Source organism: Eupeodes corollae, chromosome 2, assembly GCF_945859685.1.
Source record: "Eupeodes corollae chromosome 2, idEupCoro1.1, whole genome shotgun sequence".
In the NCBI taxonomy this organism is placed as follows: Eukaryota; Metazoa; Arthropoda; class Insecta; order Diptera; family Syrphidae; genus Eupeodes; species Eupeodes corollae.
In genome coordinates, this window is record NC_079148.1 from 23164510 (window position 1) to 23188098 (window position 23589).

The 23589-nt window shown below is 38.7% G+C and overlaps 1 protein-coding gene across 1 annotated transcript in view; it reads left to right on the forward strand.

The window, feature by feature from the left end:
- The window catches only part of LOC129947793 (protein argonaute-2), a 37920-nt gene that overhangs the window by 12127 nt on the left and 2204 nt on the right, over positions 1–23589 (forward strand). The window contains exons 3-7 of the mRNA XM_056058490.1: positions 1678–2963; positions 3081–3172; positions 3238–4177; positions 4235–4927; positions 15064–15431. Of these exons, the coding sequence (XP_055914465.1) occupies positions 1678–2963; positions 3081–3172; positions 3238–4177; positions 4235–4927; positions 15064–15431 (3379 nt within the window). The remainder of the gene's footprint in view (positions 1–1677; positions 2964–3080; positions 3173–3237; positions 4178–4234; positions 4928–15063; positions 15432–23589) is intronic.

Sequence of the window (23589 nt, forward strand, 5' to 3'; positions counted from 1 at the left end):
AGTTAGGGAGATTTTTCTTGACTAACTTTCCAGTCAACTTTCCATTAAAGTTGCCTTAATTGGAAGGTAATTTTTTGGCATCTGGCCAATCAGATACTAAAAACTTGCCTAACTTTTAAGTCTCTTATATTGTCCGAACCTCCCCAATATAAACTTGCCTTACCCCTTCAAGTCCCTTACGTGCTCTGATAATGCTTAATTTTGTACTTCACTAACTTTTATCTTTAGTTTTTTTTAAACATTATTTTCAAACAAAAATTCGCAAACTACATACATACATATGTACATACCTATTCAAATTTTGTATGGTTGTGAGAAAATATTCACTTCTTTTCCAATTTGAAAAGGAATCTTGTCATAGAAAAATCTTTCTACATTTATGCATAGATATAAATAAATTAAAGAAAATTGAAGTATAGCTTTCAGTTTAATACAAAAATATGGTTATCAAATATTATATCACATGAAGACTTGACTTGATGAAATTTTCTAAACTTAAAAGCCATTAAGAAGGTTAAATTTTTATTGATTTATCAAAAGATTCTTTATAACGCAGAAATTTTGTTTTGGTTCTTTTTTACCCTTTCAATGATGAAATCGTTTCAATGAGCAACTGCATTTTGCATTTGTAATTCGTACCAAAATCGTTCCACTGAAGCCGGAGCAGAGAGATTCTTTGTATTTACTTTTCATTTTCAAAAAACAAAGAGTCTTTATAACAAAGCCATCTAAATCGTTGGACTCTTATTCTTTTAACCAGGTCAGTGTCGCTATACAGCCCGTACATGTACATCTTGTCATTGTATCTTCTTCTCTCTCCATCTGTGCAGACGGGACAAAAGCTACCCGAGCATCCTAAGACGCTCTCATCTTGCCTTTACAAGATACAATCCTCATCGCTATATATGAGAACCGGAATGATGAATATCTTATGCAGGGTAACCTTTGTTGCTCAATTGCATTCGAGGTAAAAAAAAAGCAGTGATTTGCAAAGGTTATTTTCCGTTTGATTTCAGCGCTGTGGCAGTTGGCTAAATTTTTAGCGGTGCCTAGCTAGACAAAATCCTTAACTACCACAAAGTTATAGCTGTCCGTGATGACGTTTTGTTCAAGACGTCGCATCGTCGTTCAATGTCCTTTCCTTATGGCAACATATACTTGGTCTTGCCCATCTTCGCTTTCGTCTCAATACTCAAAAACTGGCAACTGACATCACGCTTTGATCTTCCAATTATGCCAATGTCATCGGCGTATCCGAGTAATTGAATGGATCTTCTAATTTTGGCGATTGAGTTTGGCGCAATTGAAGAAGTAGTATGACGGCTTATCGCCTGGTCTAAAAAGTTTTTCACATTAAAATCTTACCGATCTTTAACGACTTTCGTAGAAAATTTTAATGTTTCTTACACCACGATTTTTTTTCACATAAGTATGATTTTTTTGTAGATGACGAGGAAATTAATATTCTTACGAAAACCCTGCTTAAAAAGTTTGGTAAAAAGAGTGTGGCTATTAATTAGTTTGATGAGCTTAAGGATTGTAAGAAAATATTAAGATTTTTTCCCGATAGAATTAGGGACAAATATTATATAATATTTAAAAACGTACACGAAAATTAATAATTTTATTTAAAATATTTTCTTGTTATTGGCAATTAAAACGCTTAAATACTTTTAGAATCTAATAAGCAGCCACAACAGCAAGGAGGCGGTCAACAACCAGGTAGAGGTGATCGTAGTGGCGGAGGACCAGCGCCCCAACAGCAACAAGGTGCATGGGGCGGTGGAGATAGAGGAAGTCAACAGACTGGCTCCCAACAGCAAGGAGATGGAGGTAGAGGAGGACACGCAGGCAGAGGCGGAGGTAGAGGTGGAGGTGGAAGTGGAGGTGCCTGGGGCGGTGGAGATAGAGGAAGTCAACAAACTGGCTTCCAACAGCAAGGAGATGGAGGTAGGGGAGGATACGGAGGCAGAGGTGGAGGTAGAGGTGGAGGCGGAGGCGGAGCTTCTCAACAGCAACAAAGTGCCTGGGGCGGTGGAGATAGAGGAAGTCAACAAACTGGCTTCCAACAGCAAGGAGATGGAGGTAGGGGAGGATACGGAGGCAGAGGTGGAGGTAGAGGTGGAGGCGGAGGCGGAGCTTCTCAACAGCAACAAAGTGCCTGGGGCGGTGAAGATAGAGGAAGTCAACAAACTGGCTTCCAACAGCAAGGAGATGGAGGTAGGGGAGGACACGGAGGCAGAGGCGGGGGTAGGGGTGGAGGCGGAGGCGGAGCTTATCAACAGCAACAAAGTGCCTGGGGCGGTGAAGATAGAGGAAGTCAACAAACTGGCTTCCAACAGCAAGGAGATGGAGGTAGGGGAGGACACGGAGGCAGAGGCGGGGGTAGGGGTGGAGGCGGAGGCGGAGCTTATCAACAGCAACAAAGTGCCTGGAGCGGTGGAGATAGAGGAAGTCAACAGACTGGAGATAGAGGAGGATACGGAGGCAGAGGTGGAGGCGGAGGAGATAGAGGTAGAGGAGGATACGGAGGCAGAGGTGGAGGCGGAGGAGATGGAGGTAGAGGAGGATACGGTGGTAGAGGTGGAAGAGGGGGCTTTAATCAAGGTGATCGCGGTGGTGCAGGTGGATACGGAGACAGATATAGTGGGGGTGGAGCCAGCAGACAAAGCAATGCTGTTGTACGAGTACCTCCGCCTCAAAAGAGTATCCCAAGGGGAACACTTGGCCAAAAGTTCGAGCTTGAAACAAATTACCTTATGCTAGACCTCAAAAACATGCCTGACGTTGCTTATCACTACGATGTTAAAATTGATCCAGATAGGCCGAAGAAATTTTTACGTGTAGCATTCAATGAGTATGTTAAAAAAATCTTTCCGGAATACAGCTTGGCATATGATGGACAAGCTAACGCTTACAGTCCAGTTTTATTGCCAAGTGATAAACTAGGATCTGAAATAACGGTAAGTTTAAACCTCCTGTTTCAATAATTGTATTAATATCATTCCAAAGCCAATATTGGTCTTTGTTTAAAGTTATTTGAATGCTAAAAAAGAAGTATATTTATATTCTATTTACAGGTAGATGTTCTTGAAAGAGACAGAAAATTACCATTTAAAGTCACATTAAAGGCTACTGATGACGTCGAAATTGATTTAAAATCACTTAAATCGTAAGAAATATTACTCGTTTCCTATTAATAAAAAATTTGTTTTAAATATTTGCATTCGTTTTAAGGTCAAGCTATCACATTGAAAGGATCTTTGATAAACCAATGCGTGCTTTGCAATGCATAGAAGTCGTCCTTAGTACTCCATGTCATGAAATTGGTGTACGTGCTGGCCGGTCGTTTTTTAAACAACCAAGAAACCAAATAGACTTGGGAGATGGATTTGAGTTATGGTATGGGCTTTATCAAGCAGCCATGTTATGCGACCAACCTTTGCTTAATGTTGACGTATCTCACAAGTCATTTCCTACCAATGTTAATTTATTAAATTTTTATCAAAATTTACGCTTCCAATCACCAAAGGAATTGACAGATTTCCTGAAGGGCCTGCGCGTAAAATACAAACCACCTGCATGCTTTAAGGGCATTGAAAAAGAATTTAAATTCGTTAAAGTAATGGATGCTTCCTCAAGGCAAACATTTAAAACAGATGATGGTAAACAACTTACCGTCCAACAATACTTCGAATCTAAAGGCTATAAATTATTAAGACCAGACTTTCCATGTCTGCATGTGGGTAGTACTGTTAAAAATATTTATATTCCATTAGAACTGCTTGAAGTACCATCTGGTCAAGCCATAATGCGAAAGGACACTGAAAACCAAGTTCGAAACATGATTAAACACGCAGCAACGAGCACTGACGTCCGAAAATCCAAAATAATGGATCTTTTGGAAAGCTTTAATTTTTACATGCATCCAACGGTGGAACGATTCGGCATATCGGTCGATAAGTCGTTTATTACTGTAAGCGCCCGCCTACTGTCATCGCCGACTATTGAATATTGTCAAGGGAAAATTATATCTATTGACAGTCCGGGCGCATGGATGAATAGAGGTTTAAAGTTTTATAAATGCGATACAAACGCTCATCAATGGGCAATCCTAAATATTTCACAAAATAACGACATTAATGAAATGTTTTTGAGAGAACATTTTGTCGAAAAGGTGAGTACATAAATATAATAAAAGACAACACGATATGACATTCAATACTTCTTTTAGATTGTTAAAGAAAGCTATAAATTGGGAATGAACCTGTCTCCGTCGTGTCATAGTATTAAGGAAGCCGGGAAAGGTCGTGGTCCCATTAACATATTAGACGATCTGAAGAAATTGAAACAAAGCAAAGTAAGCCTCGTTTTTGTAATCCTACCATATAATGCTGAGTCATACTCTAAAGTTAAACAGCAAGCAGAACTGTCCTGTGGCATTGTAACTCAGTGTATCAAAGGCGATACAATGCGCTCATATAATAAGAGATTTAATTCTGTTAAAATAATTGATGCAATGACTATTGGGAATATTCTATTAAAAGTAAATGCCAAATTGAATGGCACTAATCACAAAATTTCGCCTACAAACGAAATAACTTTACAGAAATCCAAAGTAATGTTTGTTGGAGCCGATGTATCCCATCCTTCACCATTGCAAACTAATTTGCCCAGTATTGTTGGTGTTGTTGCTTCTCATGATCTTTATGGAACCCAATACAATATGCAGTATCGATTACAAACGGCTAAACTTGAAACGATCGAAGATATGCTAAACATAATGACCCAGCATTTGAATGTTTACAAAAAGTTTACTAAAAGTCTGCCAGATCATATTATCTATTATCGCGATGGTGTTTCTGACGGACAATTTCCCTTAATAAGTAAAATAGAAGTGAGTGCAATGCGCACAGCTTGTAAACAGGTAATTATATTTGTATTTATTCAATTTTTTAAGATAACACTAAAATTAAACTCTAAAATTTTGCAAAAGACGATCTTAAAAACTAATAATCGATCAGAGTTTTTATTTAATTTTACAACCAAATAGTTGAATACTTTACCGTTAAGTAACATCTAAACAAAATACAACAAAAACAAAAACGTATTTATTTTAAACTTAAAATTTTATTCAAATGTCAATAAAATTATTTGGCTATTTTATATTTCTAAGATTTATGAGAATTCAATTTTCTCAGTTAGATTAATCAGAGTTACTTACTTACTTAAGGTGGCGCTACAGTCTTGTGTGAACTAGGGCCTCACCCAACAAACTTCTCCATCTAGCTCGGTCCCTAGCTAGATGTCTCCAGTTTCGCGCTCGAAGTTGGGTGAGGTCACCTTCCACTTGTGCGCGCCACCTGATCCGCGGTCTTCCTCTACTGCGCTGTCCTGTGGGTGCGGATTCGAAGACTTTCCGGGCCGGAGCATTGGTTTCCATGCGCTCTACGTGACCCATCCATCTTAGTCGTTGGACTTTTACTCTTCTACCCAAGTCTACGTCGCTGCACAGCCCGTACAGTTCGTCGTTCCATCTTCTCCTCCACTCCCCTTCGATGCATACGGGGCCGTAGATCACACGAAGAACTTTTTTCTCGAAGCGACCCAAGGTGCTTTCATCCGCTTTTGTCATGGTCAATGCTTCTGCACCATATAGCAGGACGGGGATGATAAGGGTCTTATATAGCAACACTTTGGTCCCTCGAGAGAGGACTTTACCACGTCGGTGTTGTATGTCCTTTCTAGACGACAGCATGTACTTTGTTTTGCCCTCATTAACCGTTAAACCCATTTTTTCCGCCTCTGCCTCAATACTCACAAAAGCCCCATTGACATCAGGCTGAGTTCTTCCGATTATGTCAATGTCATCAGCATATGCCAGTAATTGGACAAATTTTTGAATGATAGTGCCTCTAGTGTTGACGTGTGAGCTCTGCACTATTCTTTCAAGCAAGATATTAAAAAAAAACGCATGACAGCGCTTAACATTGTCTAAAACCTTTTTTGACATCGAAAGGTTCTGTTAAGTTGTTTCCAACCTTTATGGAGCAGCGCGAATTCTCCACGGTCATCCTGCACAAACGGACGATTTGGCTCTATACAGCTCGTCCCTGTAGATGCTGTCATATGCGGCCTTGAAATCGATGAAAAGATGGTGGGTGTCGATTTGGTGTTCTTGAGTTTTTTCCAGGATCTGCCGTAATGTGAATATTTGATCAACTGTGGACTTTCCTGGTCTAAAACCACACTGATAAGGACCTATCAGGTTGTTGACGATGGGCTTTAGACGTTCACATATTACGGCAGAGAAGATTTTATAGGCGATGTTAAGTAGACTTATTCCTCTATAGTTGGTGCAGTTTAGAGGGTCTCCTTTTTTCAGGATCGGGCAAACAATACTGAGGTTCCATTCATCGGGCATGTTTTCTTCCGACCATATCTTACAGATAAGTTGGTGCATGCTCCTAACCAGCTTATCTCCAGCTGCTTTAAAGAGCTCGGCATTCAAGCCATCTGCTCCAGCGGCTTTATTAGACTTCAACTTAGATATGGCAATCTTTACTTCGTCTAAGTCGGGAGGACGGGATTGTTGGCTTTCGTCGTCTATATCGAATTCAGTTCTTCGTCGCCGTAATACAGTCTGCAGAAGTGGTCCTTCCATATCCTCAGCATTGACTGCGGTTCCACTATGATGTTTCCACTTTCGTCTTTGCAGCCTTCGGTTCTAGGTTTATGTACCTGTGAATTTCGTTTCACCTGTTCATAAAACTTTCGAACCTCATTCCTGCTTTTATACCTCTCAACATCTTCGACCGCACGCTTCTCATGTCCTCTCTTTTTCCTTCTGAGAAGTCGGCGTTCCTCTCGCCTCTTCTGCTCATAGAGCCCACGAGCAGCTCTCCTCCTTTTATGCAGCGCCGCTTTGCGTGCCTGTTGTTTGGCTGCATTTGCCTGCCGACATTCCTCATCAAACCAGGGGTTCCTTGTTGGTGGCTGTTTGAAACCCAGCACATCAGAGGCGGCTTCTCTGATTGCATCTTAGCAATGTAACAATGTAACAACAAAAACAAAAACGTATTTATTTTAAACTTAAAATTTTATTCAAATGTCAATAAAATTATTTGGCTATTTTATATTTCTAAGATTTATGAGAATTCAATTTTCTCAGTTAGATTAATCAGAGTTACTTACTTACTTAAGGTGGCGCTACAGTCTTGTGTGAACTAGGGCCTCACCCAACAAACTTCTCCATCTAGCTCGGTCCCTAGCTAGATGTCTCCAGTTTCGCGCTCGAAGTTGGGTGAGGTCACCTTCCACTTGTGCGCGCCACCTGATTCGCGGTCTTCCTCTACTGCGCTGTCCTGTGGGTGCGGATTCGAAGACTTTCCGGGCCGGAGCATTGGTTTCCATGCGCTCTACGTGACCCATCCATCTTAGTCGTTGGACTTTTACTCTTCTACCCAAGTCTACGTCGCTGCACAGCCCGTACAGTTCGTCGTTCCATCTTCTCCTCCACTCCCCTTCGATGCATACGGGGCCGTAGATCACACGAAGAACTTTTTTCTCGAAGCGACCCAAGGTGCTTTCATCCGCTTTTGTCATGGTCAATGCTTCTGCACCATATAGCAGGACGGGGATGATAAGGGTCTTATATAGCAACACTTTGGTCCCTCGAGAGAGGACTTTACCACGTCGGTGTTGTATGTCCTTTCTAGACGACAGCATGTACTTTGTTTTGCCCTCATTAACCGTTAAACCCATTTTTTCCGCCTCTGCCTCAATACTCACAAAAGCCCCATTGACATCAGGCTGAGTTCTTCCGATTATGTCAATGTCATCAGCATATGCCAGTAATTGGACAAATTTTTGAATGATAGTGCCTCTAGTGTTGACGTGTGAGCTCTGCACTATTCTTTCAAGCAAGATATTAAAAAAAACGCATGACAGCGCTTAACATTGTCTAAAACCTTTTTTGACATCGAAAGGTTCTGTTAAGTTGTTTCCAACCTTTATGGAGCAGCGCGAATTCTCCACGGTCATCCTGCACAAACGGACGAGTTGGCTCTATACAGCTCGTCCCTGTAGATGCTATCATATGCGGCCTTGAAATCGATGAAAAGATGGTGGGTGTCGATTTGGTGTTCTTGAGTTTTTTCCAGGATCTGCCGTAATGTGAATATTTGATCAACTGTGGACTTTCCTGGTCTAAAACCACACTGATAAGGACCTATCAGGTTGTTGACGATGGGCTTTAGACGTTCACATATTACGGCAGAGAAGATTTTATAGGCGATGTTAAGTAGACTTATTCCTCTATAGTTGGTGCAGTTTAGAGGGTCTCCTTTTTTCAGGATCAGGCAAACAATACTGAGGTTCCATTCATCGGGCATGTTTTCTTCCGACCATATCTTACAGATAAGTTGGTGCATGCTCCTAACCAGCTTATCTCCAGCTGCTTTAAAGAGCTCGGCATTCAAGCCATCTGCTCCAGCGGCTTTATTAGACTTCAACTTAGATATGGCAATCTTTACTTCGTCTAAGTCGGGAGGACGGGATTGGTGGCTTTCGTCGTCTATATCGAATGGGTCATCCTGCCTGACAGCGGGATTCAGTTCTTCGTCGCCGTTATACAGTCTGCAGAAGTGGTCCTTCCATATCCTCAGCATTGACTGCGGTTCCACTATGATGTTTCCACTTTCGTCTTTGCAGCCTTCGGTTCTAGGTTTATGTACCTGTGAATTTCGTTTCACCTGTTCATAAAACTTTCGAACCTCATTCCTGCTTTTATACCTCTCAACATCTTCGACCGCACGCTTCTCATGTCCTCTCTTTTTCCTTCTGAGAAGTCGGCGTTCCTCTCGCCTCTTCTGCTCATAGAGCCCACGAGAAGCTCTCCTCCTTTTATGCAGCGCCGCTTTGCATGCCTGTTGTTTGGCTGCATTTGCCTGCCGACATTCCTCATCAAACCAGGGGTTCCTTGTTGGTGGCTGTTTGAAACCCAGCACATCAGAGGCGGCTTCTCTGATTGCATCTTAGCAATGTTGCCACTGGTTTTCGATACATTGTGTTGGCGGCAGAGAACTTCGAGAGAGGTTACTTGTAACTCGGTCGGAAAAGGATTTGGCGATCTCTGGCGATTGTAGCCGTTCGACGTTGTATCTTCTCCCAGCACCTCCTTGTTTTGCCTTGGGTCTGGAAATCCGAAGTGCTACCTTGGCTACAACGAGGTAGTGGTCCGAGTCGATGTTAGCTCCTCGGAAAGTTCGTACATCCATAATGCTGGAAGCGTGTCTGGCGTCGATCGCAATATGGTCAATCTGGTTGACGGTAGATTGATCTGGAGAAGTCCAGGTTCCTTTGTGGATGTTGAGGTGTGGAAAACGCGTACTGGCTACCATGACGTTTCGCCCCGCAGCAAAATCTATGAGCCTGAATCCATTGTCGGAAGTGTTGTTGTGCAGGCTGTTCTTCCCGATTATTCCACCAAAGATGTCTTCCCTTCCTAGCTTATCATTAAAATCGCCCAGGACTATTTTAATATCGCAGCTAGGGCACTGCTCATATGTTTTGTCTAGGAGCTCGAAGAACATATCTTTGGTGTTGTCATCTTTCTCTTCTGTGGGGGCGTGCGCGCATATCAGGCTAATGTTGCCGAATTTAGCCTTGATGCGTATGGTCATGAGGCGCTCATTGATGCACCTATACCTCAAGACTTCTTGTTTAAGTCTGGCTCCGATGACGAATCCGCATCCAAATAAGCGCTGTTGGTTTTCGTGGTAGCAGTTAATATAGCAGTTTTTCATCCTCTTTTTGCCCGGCCCATCCCATCGTATTTCCTGGATGGCGGTGATATCTGCTTTATATCGTTCTAGGGCCTCCCCTAATTCTTCGGCCGCACGTGGTCTGTTAAGGGACCTAACATTCCACGTGCATATCCGAAGTTCGTTGGCCTTTATTCGTTTGCGTTGGTTGTCTGTCCGTATCCGAGGCTTGTTGGTGCTTCGCAACTATGAAAGCTTTTACGTGGCGGGAAGTCACCCCGACGCACAACCTCCAACCTGGAGGGCCAGATCCTAAGTATAACTCCAAGGATGGGGAGCCGGATATAACCGCTCCTTACAGGCCTGGGCTCCCAATAAGTCGAAGAAGCCCTATAAGGTGTTCACTAAGTAGTTCAACCTTACTGGAACTGTAGACGCCACCGTTTATTCCATCTCGGGAATTCCTCCGCTGCCGTCTGGATAAGGAGAGTGCCTTAGTGGAAACACCTCTCCCCACCTCTCTCGTTTGCTGCCCCAACAACTTACCACTGGGGTTGGAACCCGATCTCCAGTTGAGGTACTAGGCACCCGATGTTCACCACGTGGAGGTGAGAGTAGGAGTTGATAGACAGAGGTTGATTTTAAGAAAAACCTGTGGACGCTTGTGTCCTCTTGAATGCACATGTCTACCATTTGAACATCGATTAATCGATTAATCAGAGTAGGAGAATGAGATATAAAGACAATTCATTATTCTTTCTTACCTAGCGATAAAATTAGCATTTCTCTTTGAATTGTGTGATAGAAAACTCTTGAGAAATAAAATCATAAAAATAATATTCTCGGATTTCTGAAAGCAAAAGTGGAAAATTTTGTTTTGTAAGTCTTTGAAATCTTAAGCTAATATTAGACGGTCAAAGCGAGAATAAATTAACACACCAACTTTGACAATACTTCACACTTTTTAGAGCCACTGTTTTAAAATAAATTAACGTTTCTTGGATCAGTTTTTAAATTTGCTGTTTTAAATAAGATTTTTAAGAGAATAAAATATATGAGATAAAAGGGTGTAAAGAGAAGTGGTTAAACTTCTATCAGAAACATCTTCCAAAGTTTGGAATGTTGTCGTTGCTTCGATTATAATCATTAGATTTCGTAAATTAATTATTTTAACATTCAGGTTGTTTTTTTGTTATTTAGTTACTTCCAAAATATTTTAAAATTATTATCTAAAAAACGACAGTGGTAAACATATTACGAGAATAGATGGACCATTTTGCAAATCGACTTTTTGTCTTGAAAATTTTGTTTTATTTTTATTCTTTTCTTTGTCTCTGTTTTGATTCTGTCAATGCACTGCCAGCCGCTCTCATGGATTTATAACAGTATATGATGAAACAAAAAAAAACAACAGTATTCACTTAAATAAAAAAAAAAATGGAATAAGAACTTGAAAAGTCGGGTTTATTGCTGTGCAAAACATTTGCAACTTTGAACCATACCCTACAATTTTCTTATTTTTATGCAAGAAAATACTAATAATTGATTGCATACTTTATTTTTGATAACAGCTCTACACCTTCTAGGCATAGAAGCAATGAGGTTATTTATAATAGTTTCCGGAATATCATTCCACTGCCGATTCTTCTTTTTACTATCTGGTTTAGGTCTGGGGACTGCGCTGGCCATTGCAAAAACCTTATCTTATTCTCAGAAAGCCAGTTCGTGGCGAACTTTGACTTGTGCTTGGGTCGTTGTCGTGTTGGAATGTCCAGGCAAGTGGCATTTCCCAATCTGCATAAGGAAGCAAGGTGTTTCTAAAAATTTCAACGTAGTCTGTTGACTTCATTTTGCCCTCTACTTGTCGAATAGGTCCAATTTCTCGGCCAGAGAAGCAGTATACCTTGGTTTTAGTCTCACCTCTTGGCTTCCTGACAAGTTGCCTTCCATCGGACCCGTACATGTTGAATTTTGATTCCTCAGAAAATAAGACTGTTTGCCATTTTTGCAAACTCCAAATAAGATGAGTTCGTGCAAATTCAAATCGGGCTTTTAAATTTGTTTTTGAAATAAAAGGTTTTTGGAAACCACGCAATCCGGCCTGTAGTGTGCGGCGTCTTATTGTAGATGAGTCAATGGACAACTTTAATTCAAGCTTAGTCTTCTTTTGTTGTGGTACTGCGTGGTCTGCCTCCTCTATGATAAGTTATTAACTTTCCAGACTTTATTATCCCACAAATGGTAGATTTATGTATCGTATATTTGATTTAAATTTCTTTCTGGGATTATCTGTTTTTGAAATCACTCAAAATTCTTGATTTCATTTCTGAATTATACTTATTTCCGGCCATTATAATTAAAATTTCTTTTTTATTCGTATTTATTTAAAACAATTCCTGTCTCGATCAAACACTTGGCTTATACTTGCTCAACGAACTAAAGCTAGCCATAGACGATGAACATGTTGGTGTGATTTGTTGGTGTTGGGCTGAAAATTATTCGTGTATGGGCATGTTGGCCAACAAATCGACGATGGCGTTGTGGGAAAACAATTCGTCATTTGTGTTGTTATTTTTAATGAGTTAACATGTCGTCGCAATGCAAATTATTTATTGAAAATTTCATTGAAGCGATAAAATGTGAACCGGCAATATGGAATTCAAAAAGTGATTTGTACAAGAACAAATTTCTTTTATGCACATATAAATTATCGAACATGCTATTGCATCATCCGTACTTCTAAAGCACATCCTGACTTCACGACAGTCACACAAAAAATGAAGTTTATAAACATGTTGGCCCGTGTATGGCGAACCGCTGGCCAACAAATCACACCAACATGTTCATCGTCTATGGCTAGCTAGAAATAAATTAACCAATTTGAAAATTAATCAAATTAATCGTTTATCAAAATAAATCATGGCCGTCAGTTGCAAATGTTTTGCACAGAAAAATAAGTACCTACTTTTTTTGTTAAGCTGTTGCATTTGTTATACTTATCTGTAGATTAGTGGTTTCAATTTTTTTTTACAGTAAGGTTGATTCATATAAAGTCTAAGGCAATAGAAATAATTTCGTTTTAACAACTTAAGTGTCGAATATGTTGTATTTTTGGTAGGTGATTAAAGTTGCAAATGTTTTGCATAGCACTGTATAAAATTCTCCAGTCACAGTGTTAAATGCCATACTCCTCCGAAACGGCTTAACCAATTTCAATGAAATTTTGCATATACATTCGGTAGCTCTGAGAATAGGTTTTTAAGTACTATGGTTTCATTGCACCAACATAGTGAACGGTGCAACGATCTTACGATAGTATTCCGTGACTATGTACATTGAAGCATTGGTTGCTATTGAGGATCTTTGCATTATCATTCCCAACATACCACTCAGTCATTTCGATGTGCATTCTGATTTAATACACACTGAATTGAATCGCGTGAACTACAATACAATACTGTAGAAATGGAAGAACAAAGAACCATTTTTGATCACGTCATGCTCGCCGCAGTTTTGGCGGGACAATGTGGATTTTTTTTGAGGAACTGGCAATACATTCCTTCTTTCACTAATTCTTGCTAAAATACAATCAAATAATGGTATCGCATTGGCTGCTGCATATTCTTTAGTCAGTATTTAAACTGCCACTAAATACTTAAAATAACCCAGATGCGTTGTGCACTATAAAAAAATTATCATCCATGGCTACAGTGCTGAAACAGTTTAAAATTATCATCTGTGATGGATGCACTATTACACACAACATTCGCTTGAGACCATTGAAAGATATAAAAAACAATGAGAACTCCGTTCAGGTGATTTCAGACAAACACTTCCCGTTATTCCGCATTCAAGGTACGCTGAAGAGTTAAAAAAGTGCTTAAAATCATTGCCACTGAGGCGTAATGTTAAAAAAGTATCAAAGTATCAAGATCCATCCACTGGAAGATTCACAAAACAATTATTGATTATTGATTCACAAGATGTTCTCATTGACCAGATATTTCCCGATGTTCACAGACGATATCAAATCATTAATAGCTGGCAGAAAGAGCAATTTTATCAGTAGTGCCAACGAATTAAATCTCAAGATACAACTTTTGTTACCAGGAGACTTGGTGTCATACAAAACCTATTGATACAGTTTGTATTGCTACCGAAGCTGTAAATAGTCCAACTGAGTTTTTGAACTCATTGGATTACCAGGTATGTCACCGCATAATTTACAACTGAAGCCGGTAATTTTGCTTCATAATTTGAACCCACCACGGTTGTGCAACGGCACAAATTAATGAAAAATGTTTTCCAAGCCATAATTCTGTCAAATTCCGAATTGAAAATATATTATTACCGCGAATGCCTATTATACCAACAGTTGTGCCAATTCAATTCAAAAGCCTTCAATTTTTAATTAGATTGGCATTTACAATGACTATCAAAAAGTCTCAAGGCCAAACGATGTCTGTCTGCGGCTTTGATTTAAGCACTTCATGTTTTTCACACGGACAATTATACGTTGCGTGCTCTCGAGTGGGCAAACCATCCAGTTTATTTGTATTGGCCAAAGATGGGGATCACAAAAAATATTGTACACTCTGTTGAAATAAGGGATTGATATGGTTTTTTTGTAGTATTGTCAAAATTAGCAATATGTATATAATTTTAAATAATTAATTTTGATAAATTAAACAAATTTATTTGATGATTTGTTATCTTAAAACATATTTTTTCACCGTTTACAGTGCTCTATAGCTCTCCCACTCATATACCACATCTTTACACTCTTACAAAAAATTAGTTATTTATCCCTAGCAAAATATTCTCTAAAAAATATTATATGACAAAACAACGTTTGTCGGGTCAGCTAGTAAAATTATAAAACTATCTGTTAATTTAATTTCCATATTGTACGTTCCTATAGAATTACATTCGAAATTTGCTTTGAATCGGTATTAAATTTAAAGTTCACGGTCCCAGAAAATTGGCCACGCAATGGCTCCAAAGGTTGTATCAACGTTAACGTCAATGCAATCGTTAATGCGTTGAGATAGAAAACATGTTGACTGTCTTATAGTTTCTTTTAAGAAACTTATCAATTAACGTTATATTGATTTGATTAACGAAATTTCAAAAAAAAAAACTTAAAACTCGAAACCCCTTTAAATCTAGTTTTGAAGAAACTCAATGATATAGACGTTAGGAAAAAAAAACCATTAAAATCGTTTGAATATTTTTTAAATATTAATAATATTTGTGTACTTTAAATTATTAATTATTTTACTGTGTTCCTTAATTTCAGATGGAATGTAATGCCAAATTCACCGTAATTATTGTTGTTAAACGTCATCACACACGCTTCTTTCCCAAACAGTGCGACGGAGAAGGGAAGTATAATAATGTTAAGGCAGGAACAGTTGTTGATCAAACAATTTGCCATCCAAATGAGACACAATTCTTTTTGGTTAGCCATAAAGCAATTCAAGGAACCTCCAAACCTACACGATACAATGTCATTATCGATGATGCAAAAATAAATATCGACGATTTGCAAGCACTGACTTATAATTTATGCCATTTATTCCCCCGTTGTAATCGTTCAGTCTCGTATCCAGCTCCAGCATATTTGGCTCATTTGGTTGGTCTTCGAGGACGGGCCTATATTGAAGGGTATGTAAATATTTTAAATTTGTAAAAAAAAATATTTTTTATATGAATATGTGTTTTACTCTTCTGGATAGCACGTGTTCCGAAATCCTAATATTCTATAGTATAGAATAGTCCAACTGTTTAAAGCAAGGCATTTTTCCTTGAAATTAATTTGTGACCGTATCAAAAGAATTTACAACTAAAAAAATACATGAAAACAGTAGCAATAGTCTTAGATCAGTCAAATACCTCGGAATGAGAGATAGTAAGCTGAAAGACTGTTTATATCTCCATTTTGATGTTCTAAACATTATGTATAAATTCATATTTGGTGCATTCGCGAGATCTCGATTTTCGTTATTAGTTTCGTGTCTATACCTAGGTGTTTACATCTTTACCAAAACTGTCAAGCATTCAATTTGCTAAAATTTTCATCTCAAACATCTCAAAAAACTTAAAGTTAGTAAAAAAAAGCAGCATTTTGTCTTTAAAATGTTTAAGCATACCTTACCTAGTTAATTTATCTAAACCGTGTCCACTATCAAATATTTAATTGGAAAGGACATAACGTAGACCCCCTGTATACAAGCCTAAAGAGATAGCTTTCTTCCACACAAGAGTGCCTGCTGCACACAAAACTATCTAAAATCAGCTTAAATTTGAAAAATTAACCACTGTCATTTCCAACAGTGCATTTTCTTCTAATATTTTAAAGCAGCATACGTACACGCAGGGCCGGCCCCAGGCAAACTTGTGCCCTGTGCAAGATTAGTAAAACGCGCCCCTTTTTTATATTTTCACACGTAAACTGATACACAAGCATAAGCCTTTACCACATTACCCAGGAGGTAGACTTTCAGGGCGTTTTTTTTTTGTTATTAAGGTATTCCAAGTAACCCTTAGCCATAAACTAAAACGCAGCGATTAAATGAGCAGAGGGGAAACGTTTAAACTTGGAAACCTACATTTCTGGCCTTACATTTTGCAAATTCAGAAATGAGATCATCAAATTCTAAAGAATTCAATAATTCCTTTTCAATGGACATCATAGATAAGCCTACCAATATCTCTTGAGTCATGGTTAGGTTAGGTTGGAGTGGCTGTCCAGATGTCATTGACACACGTAGACCTCAAGGGTCCATTGTGATACCACTAATGAGGTTACTCATGGGAGAGTAATGAATTCAAACAAACCATTTTGTACTTTTAATAAAGTTAGAGAGACGTTTTGTTTCAATCGTTGCCAGTTCACTGGTGTTATCGAAGAAGGGATTACCGAGAAAGTTATTCCTTCTAATAGAGAGTGCTGGACATGTACACAGAAGGTGTTGTACTGTTTCCTCTTCCTCCTCGTCCATGCAGCTTCTACAGAAGTCATTTGTATAGACCCCTAGCCTCAGAGCATGTCTTCCTATGAGGCAGTGTCCCGTTATTACTCCAATTGTAGATCTTATACTTTATCTGCTCAGTGATAACAAGCTTTTTGACCGTTTTAAGTCAATACTTGGCCATATTTGCTTGGTTGCTAGGCAGGTGGTACTTTGTGACCATCTAGCATTTGTTGTTTCTAGAGCATATTGCTTGAGAAGATATTTGCATGTAGCAAGTGGTGTTCCTATGTTATGATTTTGTCTAACATAAGGCAGAAGTGTTCCTTTTTTGGCGAGCTCATCGGCTTTGCAATTTCCCGGAATGTCTCTGTGGCCCGGCACCCAAATGAGGTGAATGTTAAACTGTTCCGTCATCTCATTCAGAGGTAATTGACAATCGTGGACTGTTCGAGAGTTTGTGGAGACAGACGCGAGAGATTTAAGAGCGGCTTGGCTGTCTGAGAAGATTCATATATCCTTACAAGATATAACGTTTTCTTTGAGCCAGGATAGTGCTTCTTTAATTGCCATTACTTCTGCCTGGAATACACTACATTGATTAGGAAGTCTATAGGATAGACTGAGATTCAGTTGTTCTGAAAAGATACCACTTCCAACTCCGTGATCGGTCTTTGAACCGTCAGTATAGAAGTGTACCGCATCGTCTTCCAGGGGTCCCTCTTCTTCCCAGGAGGATCTTGAAGGGATGGACAAAAAATCAAATGGGGTGGCGCAACAGTCCGTTGTGAACCAGGGCCTAGTGACTTACAACTCTCAACCATTCCTGTGTGCGAGTACTGTTGTCAGAAATGGAAGGGACCTACAATTTTATGCCGAATCCGAACGGCTAGTTTTGAGAAAGCACTTTTTCATGACAAGAATTACTCTTGAAGGATTTGTCAATTCCTCGCAAGATGCAGTACCCGCGAAAATTAATTTTTATTTTTTTTTTAAATTAAGGTGGCACAGGCAGGGATTGAACCCATGACCCCTTGCATGACAGTCCAACGCACTAACCATCATGCCACGGGTACTAAGGGATGGACACATGGAATCTTTTACCAAATACCATTTTTGGGGTGGTATAGTCTAAGCGATCTGGGATAGATCTGAAATTGTCTAGAATAGTTGTATGTCCAGTATTGTTACTGGTCCATTGAGAGGTGGCTCTAAGCCTTACACATGAGTTGGCAGCCACCTTTTTAGAGAAGATGTCAAGTGGTGTTAGGTTTAAAAGCACTTCCAGTGCTGCGGTTGGTGTTGTGCGAAGTGCTCCTGTGATGCACATACCTGCTGACCGCTGGATTTTAATGAGCTTATTTAGGTTTACCATCTTGTCCAGTGCGGTCCACCATACGACGGCTCCATAAATGAGTATCGGCCTGATTACCGAAGTGTATAGCCAGTGGGTTATTTTTGGGGAGAAGACCCATTTGGTGTGCCCTCACCCTTCGAGTCAATTCCACATGTCGTAGATTTTGTCTCTCCGGATGGGGTGTCCCTTCTTGGGGTCGCTTGCGACGTCCTAGCAGGAGCGGGGAAGAGGTGGGGTGTGGAATTTCCGCCATTGGGACTGCCGAGCGTCACAGCTGTTCCACTGACGGGTAATTACTTCAAGTATATGTTGCGGCTAGTAGAGGGAGAAGGACTCTCGCCACTAGTAGCAACCACAGGGTTGACAACACGTTCACACACCTGATTTGGCTCGACAGCCTTTTCAGGTGTTGTGACCGCATTGACAGCCTCGGTGCGATTTTTTTGTTTTAGGATAGTGTTGTTTGTTTGTTTATTTTTAATTTTTTTCATTTTATTCCCACGAGTAAAGCGGAAAGACGGTTAGCCTTTCTTGAGTCATGATTGTCCTAAGATAATTTCTAATAATTTTAAGTTTAGAAAAACTACGTTCTCCTGAAGCTACCGTGGCAGGGATTGTATTAGGGATTTGGAGAGCAATTACTAAATTCGGAGTAAAATCTTCAAAGTTTGAACTAAAAATTAAATTTACCATATCTAAACTTGAGCTTTGTGGTGTAACAAGCGGGGACATTACGGTTAACTCTTGAAACAATTCTTCTCTATCTAAATCTTTAAAACTACCTAATGTTATAACATTCTGAAAATTAAGGCATAAAGCATGTACATTTTTATTTTTTAAACATTCGCTTATGTTACATAAAAATGAAAAATTGATGTTATATGTATCAAGCTGTTCAAACCTTTGTGTAATTGATTGAGTGGCTTCATTAAGAATTTTGAAAAAAAAATCTACTTTAAATCTTTGTTTCTGGTCTAATAAAGACTCTGGACATTTATCAGCATAAAGTCTTTCTCCGTTGAAATCGCAATGATGAAGCTTCAGGAAACCAATTCAGTATTTCTAGGGAACTAGCAATACGCTCGGTTAATTGAACAAATCTAAACATTACATTTTTCATCGGAACGCATTAACATTAAACTGCTTTTTGTATTTTCTAAAACTTTTATGGCAGTTGACAGTTTAACGGACGGACTTTGGAAATGTTTACTAGTTTTATTTATATTTTCTAAAACATCAAACCAAATTTGCAGGCAGCAAATAATTGTAAAATCAAAAAAGTTATTTCCTAACGATTCTGCAATGTTTTTTGCCTAGGGATTTTCTATTTCTATAAGGGCTTCATGTGTTTCTTCTAAATTTGTTTTTAAATGCCTCAATTCTTCTAACCTGCATCTAGTCTAAGAAAGGGGTTTCCAAATAAGACTTGGAATTTTTTTCTTATAAATATCCCACCTCCTTGCGGAATTTGAAAAAAAGTTATACAAACATTGAATTGTATCAAACAAAATTTAAATGCATTAATCACTAAATTTAAGAAATGCGAGCATCATGGAACGAAAAATGCTCTTGGTTTCAGGGTTCGAATTCGATTCTGAACAACCGCTTCTTATCCTTTCATATTCGAACCATTGTCGAAACTTTGGCTTCGAAAGTTACTTATTAAAATTCCATGTAATTCAAGCTTGTCTAAAATCAACTGAGTCAGTCACATTCCGGTCTTGTCTTGTCACAAAATAAGTCACTTTTATCAACAACTGATAGCTATTTATTTAATATTAATTAACCAACAAAGCAAAAAAACAATTGAAACAATCTGCATTCTGCACCAGACTCGAAAAACATTAAAAGTAGCCTTTACAACAGTCATTAACTTTCATAAAAAAAAACTGCCTGCGAACGAACGATTCGACCCCACACCACATAGAATCTTCCCTCTTTAATTTTTACACTCTATGCTCCTCTTCCATTCTGTTAAAAATTTCATCTCCCGTAAGCAGGCACTTAACTCATACACAGGTACAGTGTGCAATAAGAAAACCTGCACGCTCTGACCCATATGATTCCGTATAAATAAGTCCTGCCATATATTGAATTAAATTAGTATTGAATGCAAGAATGAAAGTTATGTTAGTTAGTGGGCAAGAGATAACTTAGGACAGTTGTGATGAATGTTTTTTTGAGATTATTTTAAGAATATTTGTTGACAGGTGCAGTGTAAACACTCGCGCCTTCACTGCAATATCCACCTTAAACTTTACGGTTTTAAAACTTATTAATAGCCAACCTTAGCTTCGATTTCACCCTTACGATATCTGACCACCAATTTGTATTTAGCCATTAAAATAGTTCTTTTATATTCATATGCTGGAATAGTGAAGTCGTGTCATCCAACTCGATATTTAATAAAACTTAAAAAATACTTAAAGCTAAACATTGATTTGTAACCATCTACACCCTAATATTGCGTTTGTTTAACAAAAAGTTTAGCTGACGGCTCACTTAGCCGTCATAATATTTCTGGTTAAAAAAAATGGCAAATAGAAGTACATGTTTGTTTACGCAAGATCAGATTACATTTTCTTGCTCCTGGTAATGGGCCCCCAGAATTTTTCGCCCTGTGCATTTGCACATCTTGCACATATGCTTTGTCCGGCCCTGCGTACACCTCCTATAACATTTATTTCGCACCGCTCGAGCCTTATTATATTACTAAACTGATCGTATAGCTCCTTTACAATAATTTTTGTTTGTGTATGGCCAAAGGCCATCATTTTCCACTAATTTTAGGGCGAGTAAAGTCGACAACTTTGACAAAGTTGCCCATAGATTTTCCGAAGAGATTTTGAGTGAGATCAACCTGTACAAAAATCACATAAACAGCAAGATAGCCCTTTTGTGTTTTATCAGAGCTTTTTGAAATTTTATAATACGAATTACAGAATCCCTTGAATATATTTTCTTGATAATTAGAGCGAGAGACAATCACCCTGTCTTTCCTGTATTGCACAGTGCATATAGTTATTGGACAAAATATTGTAATGGTTCTGAGTTGGGTGCATCGAAAAAGATTTATGGAACCAATAACAAAAATGCTATCTCTAGCTCCAGATGAATTACTTAAATTGATGTTTCCTAATTGTAAATTAGGTGAGTCCGAAATGTGGTTGGAAACACACATTTCTGTGTTTCTAAATAATTTCCTTACTATTCTTCCTTTTTAAAAAACACTAGTGAGAAAGAGCAAAAAAATGCACTCAAGGCGCCCGAACTTTTCTCCTAAGTTCATTCCATGTTTTCATAGCAGTTATTTCGACATTCTGTAAATACTGCAGCACTGAACCTACAGTATTCAGCCCTATTATGAAAATCTCAAACAATTTTGCATCACGAACGAATTTCATGATACAGTTTTTCGAGATTATTTAAAATTTCCGATTACGATGGTATTCATGATAGGGCTTATTCTGCTGCATTAGGACGACATTTTGCCGATGAAACTGGCGTAGGGAACGACGTGATCCCCTAAAATGTCTTCTATGTATCGGTTCGTATATCCAAAAATCCCGTGCAGATATGAAGAAATACTATCGCTCCTAACCTAAAGACCACTAAACCTAAATGTCTTAGCCTTTACTATCAAAATGTAAGAGGGTTAAGGTCTAAAACTTCTGCCGTCTTTAACAACTCCCAAAACCTTCCTTATGACATCTTTGCCCTTACCGAAACCAACCTCACACCTGATATCCTTAGTACTGAACTCTTCACTAACGACTTTTCCATCTATCGAATGGATGTCGTGGAATGTGCGAGTAATACACACGGTCGTGGTGTGCTTTTAGCTATCGCTAATAATTTTGAAAGTTCATTACTCTGTATTCCCACTTCAATCGAATTTGAAGGTGTATCAGCTAAGGTTACACTCCCTAAGTTTTGTCTTTTTGTCCTTTGTTGTTACATTCGGCCAGCCCAACAAATTAAAGCATACCAAGCCGCTGTTAATGCCATTGATTATCTGCTTGAACTAGTGCAACCTAATGATTTAATCATCGTTCTAGGTGACTTTAATCTTCCCCATCTCAATTGGTCCACCTCAGATGATCAGACATCCTTCTTTCCAACTAACATCTCTTCTGAATCTGAATCGCTGTTCATTGATCGTCTGTCTGATTGTGGTCTTTTTCAACTAAATGGAGTAGGAAACTTTATGGGGAGACACCTCGATCTCATATTCTCATCTGATTGCGATAACTGTGTTGTCTCCGCGAGCCCTCATCTTCTCTCAACCTTGGATCGCTATCATCCACCCCTTAATCTCTCCTTCCCCATTGAATTTGAAGACAACTTTTTTGAAATGGAAAATTACTGTTATGATTTTCGTAGGGCTGATTTCTCCAAACTTAACAATCTTCTTAGCTCAGCCGATTTTGAATTAAGATCCCTCCAATTAACAGTTGAGTCCCTTACAAATTGGTTTTATTTGATTCTTTCGTACTGTATTAAAGAATCAGTACCGTTCTCTCGTAGAAAAGATTTCACCTCTGCTCCCCCTTGGTACAACAGAGAGCTCCGTAGCCTAAGAAATACCCGTAACAAGCTTTGGAAGATCTTTTTACAGTCCAAATCTGATACTGATCACAACAACTATCTTCTCGCCTATAATTCTTTCTCTGAATTAAGGGAATCCCTTTACAACCAATATCTTAACCAAATGGAAAATAACCTTCTTTCTGATGCAAGGAAATTTTTCAAGTTTATAAATGTCAAACGAAAATCTGATGGGTTTCCACCTTCAATGAGTTTCTCCAACATAATCTCCTCTGATCCAACAACCATATCAAATCTATTTGCTAATTACTTTAGCAAATCGTATACTGAACATCTGCATGATCCTGATCCACACTACTTTAGTTATTTAGATGGTTGCACTCAAACCTCCCTTTCATCGTTTACAATAACTGAAGAAATGGTACTTGCCAAAATCGTAAGCCTCAAAGAAAACTTTAGCCCTGGTCCTGATGGCGTCCCATCAGTTGTTCTAAAAAAATGTATGCATTCTCTGTCAAAGCCTCTTACTGCACTCTTTGAACTCTCTCTTTCTCAAGGTGTGTTTCCTCATATATGGAAAGATTCATTTATATTTCCCATTCATAAACAAGGCAATAAAACTGAAATTAACAATTATAGACCTATTGCTAAACTTTCATGCATTCCAAAACTTTTTGAAAGCTTAGTTTATGATTCCGTTTATTTCCATTGCAAGCCTTTATTCTCCCCCGCTCAACATGGTTTTCTTAAAGGTAGATCCACTACGACTAACTTAATTGAATTTATATCCAAAGTTTTGTCAGCCCTTGAGAATGGCAAAGAAGTTGATGTCGTATACACTGATTACAGCAAAGCCTTTGATAAAATATCCCATAACATAATTTATCTCAAACTAAGAGCTCTAGGCTTTCCATCTATATTTATAAACTGGATAAGCTCCTATCTT